The 14,207-nt window shown below is 36.2% G+C and overlaps 1 protein-coding gene across 3 annotated transcripts in view; it reads right to left on the bottom strand.

Annotated features, from left to right (window-relative positions):
• The window catches only part of ATP11C (ATPase phospholipid transporting 11C), a 224,656-nt gene that overhangs the window by 8,015 nt on the left and 202,434 nt on the right, over positions 1 to 14,207 (bottom strand). For 2 of the 3 annotated variants that reach the window (XM_062184317.1, XM_062184315.1), the window contains 4 exons: positions 12,799 to 12,934; positions 10,729 to 10,794; positions 8,077 to 8,180; positions 4,162 to 4,315 (listed from right to left, as the gene is read on the bottom strand). In XM_062184317.1, the coding sequence (XP_062040301.1) occupies positions 4,162 to 4,315; positions 8,077 to 8,180; positions 10,729 to 10,794; positions 12,799 to 12,934 (460 nt within the window). Of the gene's footprint in view, positions 1 to 3,976; positions 4,043 to 4,161; positions 4,316 to 8,076; positions 8,181 to 10,728; positions 10,795 to 12,798; positions 12,935 to 14,207 lie in introns of all 3 variants that reach the window. The other variant, XM_062184316.1, reaches the window with a different exon arrangement.

Raw genomic sequence — 14,207 nt, 5'->3', positions numbered from 1 at the left:
AATCATAGTGGTTTACATGAGAAAACTTTACATAAGGATATTTGGAAAAGTCCTCCATTTAAAATGTAGAGAGGTATTTATTACTTGACTGGAACGGCCAAGTATATCTCATTGATCTACAGAGCACCAATGCTGGGCTGAGAAGGAACACAACTTTTTTAAATACTCCAAATTCTAAACTTGAAACCTCCTTCTTTGAAATGTTATCCTGCTGTACCACTGTTCAGTCTACCAAGACAGTCTCATACATTGTCAGCAGCATGTCAATGCACAGCTTCATCACTTTATAAAATAAAGAAAAGCACTACGGTCTTTAATAAAGGTTAATAAATTAATCTGATTGCTGAAAATTTAGCTGAGGGAAAAGGGGCTTAACTACAACCTTGACTAACCAAGGGAATCTATTTTTTTAAGATAGCAGTATTCTTTATAATAATTATACCAAAATTCATATGTGGTAGAGGCCACCAAACTAGCCTCTTTACTAGAGGTTTCAGGAGGTAATGACTTGGATCTTCAAATAGCTTAGTTGTGGACGTCAAGCCATATCATAAATTCTATTTTCTATTTCATACATGCTTATAGTAGTATTCTGTATGAATATCCTTTGGAACCTAACTAGAGTGAGGCCTCCTTGTGAGCTGGAGCCAAATCTGATTCTTCCCCGAATTACTAATACCTATGATACAAGCTGGCTCATAGTGGGCCCTCAAGCAATGCACACTGAATTAGATGGAATTCAGCATAAGGCTGCTTCCATAATTGTTAAATACAAATGGCTTAGCTTTTTTCTCAAATGCTACAGAGAAATTTTCAATGCCCAGTGTTAACTCTCTTTCTCAAAACAGTTGCTAAGACCTATGTGCCTACCTGCCACAGGCATTGTGGGTGTGTACAGGGCTCCAAGATGCCTACTGGTTGAAGTCATTGAGATCTTCTACTCTAGATAAGGCCCCACACATTACCCCATTATGGAGCCTGTCAGGATATGAGGCAGACCCAGTGTAAAAAACATTGTTTCCCTTTAAAGTGAGGCCAATATCATAGCAAGGAATATTGAACAAAGCAGGAAGTCACCCAGAATGTTAGACTACTGGTCACTAAGCATAAAGATTAACATATTGGGGCCAGTGTTGTGGTGCAGAGGGTTAAGCTGCCACTTGCAATGGCAGCATCCCATATGAGTACTGGTTCAAGTCTTAGCTGTTCCACTTCTGATCCAGTCCCCTGCTAATGCACCTGGGAAACCAGTGTAGGATGATCCAAGTGCTTGGACCCTTGCCATACATGTAGGGGATGGACTCGGAGGGAGTTCCAGATTCCTGGTTTTGGTCTCAATTAGCCTTGGCGGCTGTGGCCATTTGGGGGCATGAACCAGCAGATGGAAGCTCACTCTTGCACGCTTCCTGTGTGTGTGTCCCATTCTGTAGTTCTGTCTTTCCAATAAAATAAGTAAATCTTAAAAAAGACTAATGTATTTGGGGGAAGTCAGGCATTCATTGTTCTTTACTAGAAGTTGACCTCTGCCTCCGTGATATGTCCAAATGGGGCCCTATGTAAGAGGATATAACTTATAAGAGTATCTGTGGCTGCCTTGGTTCAGTTGCCCTTTATGCATTCATATACACTACTTTGTATAAATTAAGAGGAAGCCCCGCAGAGTGCCCACAATAGTTTGCCTCATTTGCAACTCTCAAAATCCTTTAGTCTGAAAAACCATTTAGCCTTTCAGACATTGGATGTAAAGAGAGATGTTCATCAGTAGGTGGTTCAATAAATGTTTACTGATTCAATGACGGTAGGAATAAATGAATGAATGAATGAATGAATGAAAATGACATGTAAATTTTCCCAGTTGTTCTAGGATATCAGCCTGCCAAACTATAGTACAGACAGTAAATACCTCCTACCATAGATATATCTCAAGACAAATTTCATGCTGAACCACTGACAACATTCAATGATGCTAAGAAAAAAGGGTTGCAACCCCAAAACTCCATATTCATACGTTCCACAGAAGTTTGGAATCCGTTGTTTTCAAGGAAAGAAAATGTTCTAAGTCTTTTTCTGTGACTGCCTAGTAGCGTTCCTCCACTCAATGGCCTATGCAAAAATCATTTTCAGCCAATGTCTAATTTTTTAAATAAAGACGGATTAAGGAAGAAGATGACATATTTAAAGATTTTGGTTTCTGAAATGTTGGTGTCATCTTTAGAGCATGAAGCTAGGTATAGGCCATTATTTACTATGAGCCCCATTATCAAAATTAAGAAAAAACATTTGGGAGTACCCCACAGTATACTACCAAAGAGGAGAATGGAAGAGCAACTCAGAGATCCTCCCCAGACAAATTCTATATTACGAAAAGGCATCAAGCCATTTCGTACTATAGCATTTTCTATTTGGCTTCATATAAATTGCCTTTTGAGCTACTCCTGGAGGAACCTTTTGTATCAATATGTTTTACTCCTGTACAACAGGTACTAAAGTATAATCAGGTAATTAAATGCTGCTTTTCTATCCTAAAACTAAGAAAATCCAGCTGGGAGGAGTTAGTCAAAGGCTAGAAGGATTAAATGGTGAAATAACACAGTCTTAGCAAGCCTAACATTATTGGGTCCAGTTCCAGCCCTTAAGGCATGTGGAAGTACTGGAATTCAGGAGAATTCTGACTACATAAGTATACGCTGACTGGTCTTATATTTCAAGAACCAAAGTAGCTTACGGCAGGTGCCGTGGCTCACTTGGCTAATCCTCTGCTCGTGGCGCTGGTACCCCAGGTTCTAGTCCAAGTTGGGGCGCCAGATTCTGTACCGGTTGCTCCTCTTCCAGCCCAGCTCTCTGCTGCGGCCCAGGAAGGGAGTGGAGAATGGCCCAAGTGCTTGGGCCCTGCACCCACATGGGAGACCAGGAGGAAGCACCTGGCTCCTGGCTTTGGATCGGCGCGGCGTGCCAGCCGTAGTGGCCATTTGGGGGGTGAACCAATGGAAGGAAGAGCTTCTGTCTCTCTCTTACTGTCTAACTCTGCCTGTCAAAGGAAGGAAAAAAAAAAAAAAAGAACCAAAGTAGCTTATGCCGCTGGCAGTTGTGTTGCTTTTGGGAGTGACTTATGACATGAAGCTTCTATTTTATAGTTACAATCACTGAATATTTTATTGATCTAATCATGTCAGGCCCCCATATCTGCATAACATCAATCACTGGATTCTATCAATTCAATACGTAAAACTTCCATCAACTAAAGTTGATGGCAAATTTGATGGCTAAAGTTGTTGGCAAATTTGATAAAATAAGTCAGGTAGTCATAGATTAGGCAATTTCTTGAAAATTCAGCCTTGCAGGGGCTACAAAGATCTAGTTGGCATCAATATAACAGAAAGCGTTCTGGTTAGCCAAATGAGGTAGTGTTAGCAGTAAAATGACATATTTAATTAAACCACTGGTCAAAATCTTCCAGAAGTTTCACTTTCCAGGCTAATCTACCCCTTTCACTTTTTAAGGGATTTTCAGACGCATTCAAAAGATATCAGAGAATGCAACAGAGGGAAACATTTGATTTCCAGAGGAAATTCATGATTTGGTAAAAATAAAGCAATCTAGATTTTTTGTATGTGTGTTCAGAGGGTTAGGATGTAGAAACTACATCCAGGGAATTCTCTTTGGTTCAAATATACTGCTGGACAGACAGGGCTAGAAGCAACACAGAGATTAAGCAGCACTATAATTAAAGAAAGGGGAATGGTTTGAAAAAGGCAAATTGAGATTATCAACAGAAAAAAAAAATCTGCAGACAGCCCCCAGGGAAATTTCTAAGGTTAAAGCTGAAATGTTGGTGTGGAAATTCCTGGTGTAAAAACTCTAGGCTAAATACAAAAATAAATTCATTTTTTCCTTTTATAATTCCATATGGAGCACATGTGATACTCCATATGGATTGCTAAAGATCACATAGAACACTTTTAAGGAATCTACTTACCACCTGCATTGGATAACGAAGTTTTTACTATACTTTTTATGCAGAAGAGGAAATTAAGTGATGAACCTGTAAGGAGGGGTTTAACATGCTGTAACTAATGCAATTCTCTAAATATAGTTTTTAGTTCACGGCAGATACTGAAGCCCCTTCCAAAAATTAGATTACAATATAAAGTTAGTTCTTACCCTAGCAGTTCTTCTTTTTACATTCTTTAATACTATCAGGAGAATCTCAGGGAAAAGGCTGATAAATATTAGAAGAATTATGGCCAACCATGTGGATACAGAAGACAGCATTTGAGCAAATACGAAATACATTCTCTGTTGTTTGAGAAAAGGCCTGGAGTGGAAAGAAAATACACAATGGAAAAACAAATCAGTTTGAGTTGTGTGAAACAGGAATTTAATTGAAACTATCTTCTGTAGTTAAAAAAATCTTCCTTAGAGTAATAAAAATAATCCTGTCTAGAATGTGCCAAAAGTAGTAAACAAATTTCATTTAACAAATGTTTGGAAAGAAATGAAATGATAATCAAAGGGGAGAAAATAAAATGCATCTGACTTGAAAACAATCAGGCAATCAACTCTAAAGCTGCCAACTGTGAATATTTGTATGCATTAGAAAATGCCAGAGTTTCAAAGGTATTCAAGAGAAACGATGACTAATTTTTATCCTACTAAGCATTTAATTCCCTCAGCTGTTTTATTAATATAGGGATGGATTTTTATTTCACATTCAAAAAGCTAAAAGACATTTTTATAATATTCCCCTCTTAAACTCTATAGAAATACTGCAAAAATGGATTGTAGAGCTTTTCATTTCATTACAATTACTATTGTAATTCACAAGTATATACTGGGTAAGTGTGTGTGTGTGTCAAAAAGGTTGATAGACTGCAGAATGTTGCTAATAGAACATTAATCCTTGGAATCCAGAAGTCCAGTAAGACCCACTCATTCTCAAGCTAGACTTCAATATAAGTTGTCCACTGTAGTCAGTCACCATTTAGAAGCACACAGCCAGTTTCCCTTCCCATCTGAGCTGAACCTCAGAAAGCCTTATTAGCTAAGCTAATTTACTGCTGTTCTAAACTGACAGGAAGTGGCCACTCTGGTTTCACATAAGACTATTCTAGGATTAAGATTCAAGATAGGTAACTAGCCAGTCCCATTTATTAGATCATGCATAATGAAGACAGACTGGTCTTTCATTTGAAAATCAGTGTTTGTGCATCCTAATGTAACATTCAAATTTGTGAGGCCTAGATATGAGGACTAGATTGTGGAATAAAAGTGAGAAAAACATTGAAGTGTAAAAGCTCATGAGGCCTACAATAAACAGAATTTCTAGGAAAAGCATGCCATACATAAAAGACTTTTGTAGAGCTCTTCCTCTTTATAACTCTTTAAAGTATCTTGAATAATTTCACAGGTAGTTAACTGAGCTATATAACAAGGATCCAACAGAAAACTGGCAGGTGATTAAAGAGTGTTCCTGTGCACCATACATAAAATATCATGTGATTAATACTTCTAGAATTTATTTTTACCTTGATGGCATCTGTGAAATTTTGTAGGAAGGCAGTGAAAAACAAAAGCTGTTATTCCTTAATTGGGTTTGGGCTCAGAAATCATTCTCACTGCCCACCCCAAAAGAGGGGGTGTGTCTCAATGCCTCATGGTAAAACATGCTCAGAGACATTATTTGCAACTAGCATTAAGCTGAAGTTTCACATAATTTCTAGTCACATTTTGCTGGATACTTGATAAGTTTATATTCATGTAGTAGCTCACTTCATATAGCTTTACATAAGGACAGTACATCAGGCAACAAAGTAGAAAAAAGATTTATTAACAAAGTAGTCCCCTCAGACTGTTGAAAGACTCCAAATAGGTGCCCCAAAAACTGTATAGTGTACTAAGCCCTAAACAGATGACTGTAGCTTTTTTGTATACAGACACAGAGTTTAATTTATAAATTGGGCAGTGTAAGAGATGAACATTAACTGATAATAAAATAGAACAATGATAATAATGTAATGTATAAAGTTTCAAGCATCACTATTCTTGTGGTTTGGGGCCATTATTAAGTAAAAAAGGGTTATTTTAACAGAAAGCCCAGTGATGTTGCAACACTTGATCTGGTAACAGAGACAGCTATGAAGTACCTAGTAGGCAGGTATCATATACAGCATAGCTATGCTGGACAAAGGGATGAATCAACATCCAGGACAGATTAGAGTAGGATTTCATCACATTACTCAGAACATTACTCAATTTAAAACTTCTGAATTCTTTTATTTCTGAAATTTTCCATGTAACATTTTTGGACCACGGCTGACTGGAATTAATTGAAACCATGGAAAGTGAAACTGTGGGTAAGAGAGGAAACTACCATATTTTTCAGTAAGTATCACTAATGAATAGAAACAGGTGTGACAATGTTCTAATCATTTAAAGACTTGGTCTTAATTAATAAGGAATAAGTCTGTGGAAAGGGTTAGAAACTAGTTTATTAGAAACATTTTATTCTTGTGGGAATTTAGCATTAGTTAAGATGTTCATTACACAGATTCACAGACAGAATTACAGTATTCTGAGTGAAAATATAATTCTGTGTTGCATTTGGTTAATCAACTTTGACTTATTTGTACATTATTAAAGAAAACAGAAACTTCCTTCAGCTTCATTGCTTTCAATCATTACCTATAGAAGTACCAAATATATGCTGTAATTATAATTTTTGGAGGTGGTATGTCCTTAAGTGATTGGATTTATGAAAAAATTAAGGGTATTACTAAAAAGCTTTACAAAACAGTAAAAGTTTCTTCTAATTAAGTCCCAAGGGAAAATAAGGATGGTCTCAATATCTCTGTGGTAAAATGTTTTGTATGTAAGATTTTATTCAAAGCAATGAACATATGTACTTCTGGAATGTTACCCCATGGATTACTTCTACATGATCTCTGCTGCTGGCATCCTTGTCAGGGGAAGCCACTGATAAATGAAAATTTCTTAGAAATTTAAAAAGCAAAACATAGGACCTGGGGAGTAAGGAAAGAAGATGTATATCTAACTTGTTTTCATTGCTTACAATTCCCCCAATCACAGCTTATGTGTTCTTCACTGGACTATAATCTTCTTGAAGCAGTGTACAGTCATTCATTTCTGTATACCATAGAGTACCAAGCATAAAATCAATTCTGAATAAATGCCTACTGCATAAAGGTGTACCAAACAAATTTTAAGGTTATTATATGGAGCCTCCCCCAAAAACAGCGAGAAGGTGATTTCAAGATAAACTCCTTTGAAAATTGAGTGGTGTATATCTTGTACCTGAGCATACCTACAGTGAGCCAAATGACAAGTAATAGAGTCAGCCTTTAGTATCCTCAAGTTCTGTATCCATGGATTCAACCAATTACAAATAGAAAACATTTGAAAAAAATGCATCTGTATAGAACATCTAAGAGTTCTTGTCAATATTCCTTAATACAGTATGAAAACTATTCAGACAACATTTATATTGTATTAGATACTATATGAAATCTAGAGATGATTTAAAGCATACAGGAAGATGTGTGAGGGTTATATGCAAATAGTATGTCACTTTACAAAAGGGACTTGAGCATCCTCAGATATTGGTATCCTTAGGGGTCCTGGAACCAACCCTTGTGGATACCAAAGGACAACTGCAAGTATACAGAGAAAATTAAGTCCAAATGGATAAAATGAAACTATTGGCCAGAATATAAGTATAAGAAATTTCAGAGAAAGAATATTTCCACTGGAAATTACATTGGAAGGTAATGATAGAAATTAGCTTCACTTCATGGAGACATATTTACATACCTTCAAATTGAAAGATTTAACAGACTACCAAAGGGAAGTCTTTTGAATAACTATTGTGGTTATAAAATTTGAAATCTTACCTGAAATTATCAGTGTTACTGGCAACAACATTTGGTCCATTAATATGAAAGACCTACCTTCTTACATAACCAAAACTTTAAAAGTATGAGGAGTGTTTACATATACAATGTACATATATATACATCCATTTGTTATTTACATATTTCTCACACAAGTATAGCTGCTTACCAAATAATTCCTCCCCAGAAGAATGAGAAAAATACATAAAAGGCTAAAGAACCCCAAATCACAAAGTGATTTATCCATGTCCAGAATCGAGTATCCAAGGCAAGCTGAAAACACACAACACAAGAGATTTCATGATGGATTAAAAATTACACCAAGTAAAATGCTATAGTCTCTGATAACTTGCATACAATATGGTAGCTATGGCAGGAACTAACTTGGCTCAGGAATCTAGAAGTAGAACTAAAATAGAAACAGAATTCAGACTTTTCAAAGAGCTAGGGTAAGAATGCTGAGCTCTGCCCTATGGTCTCTAAACTCTAGAGTACAAGCATGCAGATATTGTCAAACCAAGTAGTTAGGAGTTATGGAGGCTGCAGATGCTTTAATACTGAGAGATAGGTAAGGCATAAAGTAATGGTAACATCCAGGAGTCTGGGGCCCCAAGTCCTCAGGTAGTGGCACCCAGGAAAATGATGGCCAAGTTGGTGTAGGCAGGTATGCTGAAAAGAAGTAAGAGAAGGAAGTGGTAGTTAGCAAGGGTAGAAAAACTATACAAAGGAGTCATGAAGGCCCAAACACAAGACAGGAGTCATTAAATGCAAAGGCAACTAGTTTTATACATCTAACATCATGTAGTAATGGTCACAGGTCTGAATATGCAATGTGCCTTTCCAATCACAGAACTTGTCTTTATTCCATTAACTTAAGAAAATGTTCAGTCGCCTTAAATTTTTTAAAAAAATATCATTTACTTGAAATGGACAGTTACACATAAAGAGAGATACAGAGGCAGACAGACAGAGAGAAAGAGATCTTCCATCCATTGATTCACTCCCCAAATGGCCAAGACAGTTGGGGCTGGATCTAGATGAAGCCAGGTCTCCCACATTGGGAAGCAGGGGCCCAAGTACTTGGGCAATTTTCTCCTGCCTTCCCAGGCACATTAGTATTAGCTGATACACATTAGCTGTATCAGAAGTGGAGCATCCAGGACTCTAACTCGTGCTCATATGGGATGTAGGTGTCACAGGAGTGGTTTAACCTACTTTACTGCAATGCCAGTCCTTGTTGCCTTAGATTTTGATCTCTTCATGTTTCCTCCAGAATTTATCATGTTTTCAGATTGTAGGACCGGGGGTTTCAAAAGTGATATAATAATAAATTATAGTCTGCTCTGCTTGCTTAAAACTGCTAGGTCACTTGGGCTAATATCCAGAGCATTTACTGGTGTCTTGGTTTTGTTAATTGCAGTGACATCATAGCCCGCAGTTTTCTGTTACAGTTTTTCATTCATAAACAGGATGTTGATAACATTGTTAATGCAGATTCATCTTCAATTTGAACCTTCTAGGTGGCTATGGAAAATGTCACAATAAAACTAATTCAAAGAGGAGGATACACATGAAATATGTTAAAATGAGGCTGATTCTTATTATTAAGGAGTCATATGCAAAGCTGAAGGGGGAAAAGAGGCAAAGGGGGTTTCCATTCCAAATCATGAGTTTGTAAAAAAAATAAATAGTAACAACTAGCATTTATTCTAATGAGCATACTCTATGTGCCAGACACCATTCAAAATGTTTTACATGTATTTATTAAATGACTTTCCACAAAAACTCTAGGACATGAAAGTGCCACTTTTACATATTTTATAGAAAAGCAAACTGAGGCACAGAGAAGTGAAGTCACTTGCCAAAGGACATTGTGCTATTAAGCGGATAAACTAAGATGAATTGTAACATGTCCCTTTAAAGTCCTAAATATTGTTGAAACAGTAGATGAGTAATGGAAACACATGTAAGCTCTATTTGATATGAAAAATGATCTAGGAACAAATATTTAAAAGGAAAAATGATTAGAGAAGTTCTTTGACAATTATGCTTCCTGGTTCTGGTTCTTGCCATTGTATATGTTGGAGTTCATGTAAAGATACTCATACTTGAACCTCATGTGTGGTGCTTTTTTTTTATAATGATAAAAATAATTTGATTATGCTTTCAACTACAAGAGAGACCCATATTATGGGACTCAAGGGTAACATTTCATGAGGCTTCAAAGAATTATTTAATGGTTACACGTCAATGACAATGATTTTCTCAAAATTATCCCTCTTGTGTGTTGCATATTGTATATTCTTAGGCACTTCATCAGGAAGATGGGTAAATTTCAGTGATAAATGCATTTTATGAAGTTTCATTACTACCAAGTTCTTTTACACATGAATGTGGCTCATGGATACTTATTTAGCTATGTCAAGCACTCAAATTACTTTTGAGCCTCGAGTTCTTAAAAGATATATAATTTTTAAAAAGATGCAAGTACTTAAGATGGAAACACACATACACACATACTCATTCAAAGCCTATTTATATGTCATTTATCATAAAGATTAAAAAGACCAGATTTACAGAATATGGTGTTTGAATTTAAAAATAAATTAGAAAGAATAGACACTAAAATAATGGCTAACAAATAGTTTACAAATGCCAAAATCCCTAGCATCGCATATATTTTAGTAAGCATTCAGACAAAGGCTTGAATAACAAACAGTAACAAAAATAAAGATTAGGAGACAAAAATGATACATTAGGATAAGAGCAGAAAGTGTTACCAAAATGGTGTTAAGTACATTTAAATAAATAAAAATCTAACCTTCAGGGTTACAGTGAATACTAAGACTGTAAAAACAATGGTTCCAAAAGTCCAGTTTCCATACACCTGAAAAACATTTAACAATTACATGTATCATGAAAACATGAACCTGCTTAAAAAAAACATAACAAACTGAGTTTAATCCTGCATGTAATTGCCAAAGATTTTTGTATGAATTGTTTAGGGTAAAAGCTGGTGAATAAACCAGGTCATGATGATGGATTTTCCTGTAACCCTAAATTTTCATAATCAGGTACACCATACCTACGGTTGGTAGGGTTTATTTCCATTACTTTATTTAGCATTGAACTGGGAACTCACTGGTATGATAAAGGCAGGGGGAAAAATCCTATTCTACTGATAATAATATTCATTAACACAAGCATGTAGTGATGACTCATGTCTCTAAGAGTAGGGTATGGACTTTAACTAGAATTCTCAGATAAGTAATTATTTTCAAGCAAAAAGACTCATTTTTTTTAAACAAGTCCAACTTCTTGGTTGTAAATACCACAACTGTCAGCATGTGCAGTTCAAAGAAAAGCAGATAGCATGTATAAATCCAAAGGGTGGCAATGAATGGCACATATGCTTACCAAACGCTGTCAAGATCTGAATGCACAGCATTAAAACAGAAAATGAGATGTAAATGGTTTTCAAAAAATAAAAACAAAAAAATTAAGATTACTAGAAGCAAAAAAAAAAATTAATTAAATCATACATGAGTGACTAGTTGCTGCTAGCAGTGCCTACATTTAGAGTAATTTTAGCAAACATTTAGAAGGATGGTGACATGTACAGTAAAACCTTATTAATTTGGACTTTATGAACTCAAAACAGATAATGAACTGGACAGAGGTTAGGTTGGTGTCTCTCATGTGCCACCTGGAAAGTTTGCTGAACAAATGAATCACATCAATAGGACTCCAGTAAAGTATCCACCTATACTAGAGCAAAGTCTTTAAAAGCAGTACCCAAATATATATGATTTATGTGTCAAATAAAAACAAAATAGAAAGTGAAAATCATAAAATGGGTCATAAAACTGAAGGGACTTGAGAAATCATAAAACTGAACTCCTTCTTACGATAATGGGACTTTCCCAAGAACTCGAAGGATTTAGCAGGATACTCTCTGACAAGTGCTATATGTGTAAACTCTAAAGAAGACCTGAATTTTCCTACAAATTATTTTGTAATTAATAATTTTTATGAATTCATCTTAAGTTGATTTCTCTTAGTCCAAATTAGAGAGGTTTTTACTGTAGTAATTAATTTGAAAGTATCATTGAAATTCACTGCTTCTATCAATTCTGTAACATGTTGGCTGTCTAGATTTCAGATGTAGGCGTTATACTTAGCAAATTCTTTTTAAACCTTAGCTTTACTTCAAAAAGAATGAATGACCATAAAAGAGGAATTCCAGAAATGGCAAAGCAAACAGCGAAAGCAGCATGCAAGGCGTGTATTCAGCTTCCCATTGTGTGGCTGCAGGAAAAAGACCTCACCTGTCTCCCATCAATAATTCTCTCCTAGAGTATAGCCAAGGCCAGAGCATCCTAATGCAACTATTGACTGATAGAGTCCTTGCTAGGAAGACTGGCAGGCCCAGTATACCTTTTCTGAAGAATGCTATGTTTCTATGTGGAAGAGAAGGAGGGAGGGAAAAGAATTCCCTCTCTTCATCCATTGGTCAAATACTTCAAAGATAACGCAGCTACCCTCTTCAACTCCAAGCATGTCAGGCCACTAGGAATAAGAATTGAGTTGGGCCAAACTTTGCTTTAAAACAGAAGCTTTTCTCATATCAAAATGTAGTGGTCCAAAGTCTGAAATCCTAAGACCTCTACTAAAAATTACAGTCAAGTTAAACTTCCAGGGGGTTTGCACATCAGCTCTACAGTCACTCACATAGGGATTTCTTATTTCAACACCTTTAAAGAAGCTATGAGAAATAAATAATACTGTACCTTGCTTACAGCAAGACTATATGTAAGACAGATCCAATGCCTATGGGAAAAAAATAACCCATGCTTATAACACCAAAAGATGTACTGACATTTTTTTTTACCTTTCCATTTTCTTCCAGGGACGCAGTCTGAAAAAGAAAGTAAGTCCCAAAGAAGAACACTGTCCCTTCAAAGGCAGCCAGAAATGTCCAATATAAGAAGGGGCCCAACTGTAGCATGGCATTACCAGTAATTTTCCTATTGAGAAATGGAAGAAATAAAAAACAGGGCAATGAACCTCTGTAGGGTGTTCATTTAAAGATACAGAGAAATACCAAGGTGGGCATGGGGTCTGACCCCATTACAATAAAGGGGGCTACCCTGATGGACTGAAAACTTTTGGTAAAGGACCAGACATAGCCAAAGGTTCATATTCACACAAGCACCTCCTAGCTTAAAGTAAACTGTAAAATGCTTTTACAATTAAAAATTTTCAGAAGATATACATTATTGTGAACTGTAGTCACACTACTGTGCTGTGTAATACCAGGGATGTATTCCTTCTACCTGTGTTTTGTACTCACTGTCCAACCTTCCTCTATGTCCTCTTCATAAAGCAATGACAAGGAGAGGGGAATGTTAATTAACCTAATTTGTTCAGTATATATCATAAACATTTATTGAAATATCACACTATACCTCATAAATATCACAGTTATTAAGAGTTAATAAAAATGCTTGTAAAATTCTGGCCACTGATAATAACATCATCAATAATAACTAGCTCCTATTTACATGCCAGAATATGGATGAAAAGTTTTATATACATTATTTTCATCCACATAAAGACTACATTGAGAGAGAGAGAGAGAGAGAGATCTTCTGTCTGCTGGTTCTCTATGCCAGTATATCCATGTAGATCTCCCACATGGGTGGCAGAAACCCAGGTACTTGGGTTATCATCTGCAGCCTCCCAGATGCACTAGCAGAAAACTGGATCAGAAGTGGAGGTGGGACTCAATCCCTGGCATTCCAATATGGTATGTGGTTCTCCCAAGCAGTGTCTTAACCTGCTGTGCCACAACACTCACCCCCTACAGGGTCATTAATGCAACTGACAGTTGTTGATGAAAATTATTATTAATGAACTGATAGTTATTGAAGCTCAGTAATAAAGACAGGGAAGTTCATTATATAGCGCTGCGCTTTTAAATACCTTCAACATAGTGTTTTATGAATTTGACTCTGTATAATTGTAACACTTACTAAATGTAAATTTTATGAGTCATGTTGGTTATTGAAATTCTTTAAATTTGTGCATCTTCATTTCAAACAACTACATAAGCTAAGCCTACTGCATTTAGTATCCTTTGGTATCATTTATTATTTTTTAAAAACATTTTTATTTATTTACAAGATAGAGAGAGAGAGAGAGAGAGAGAGAGAGAGACAGTGAGAGACAGAGAAACTAACTCTTGCACTGCTAGTTCACTCTCCAAATGGCTGCAATGGCTGCAATGGTTGGGGCTAG

This window comes from Lepus europaeus, chromosome X (assembly GCF_033115175.1).
Source record: "Lepus europaeus isolate LE1 chromosome X, mLepTim1.pri, whole genome shotgun sequence".
Classification (NCBI taxonomy): Eukaryota; Metazoa; Chordata; class Mammalia; order Lagomorpha; family Leporidae; genus Lepus; species Lepus europaeus.
Note: the sequence above shows the minus strand (reverse complement) of the source record. Positions and strands in the feature narration are given on the sequence as shown.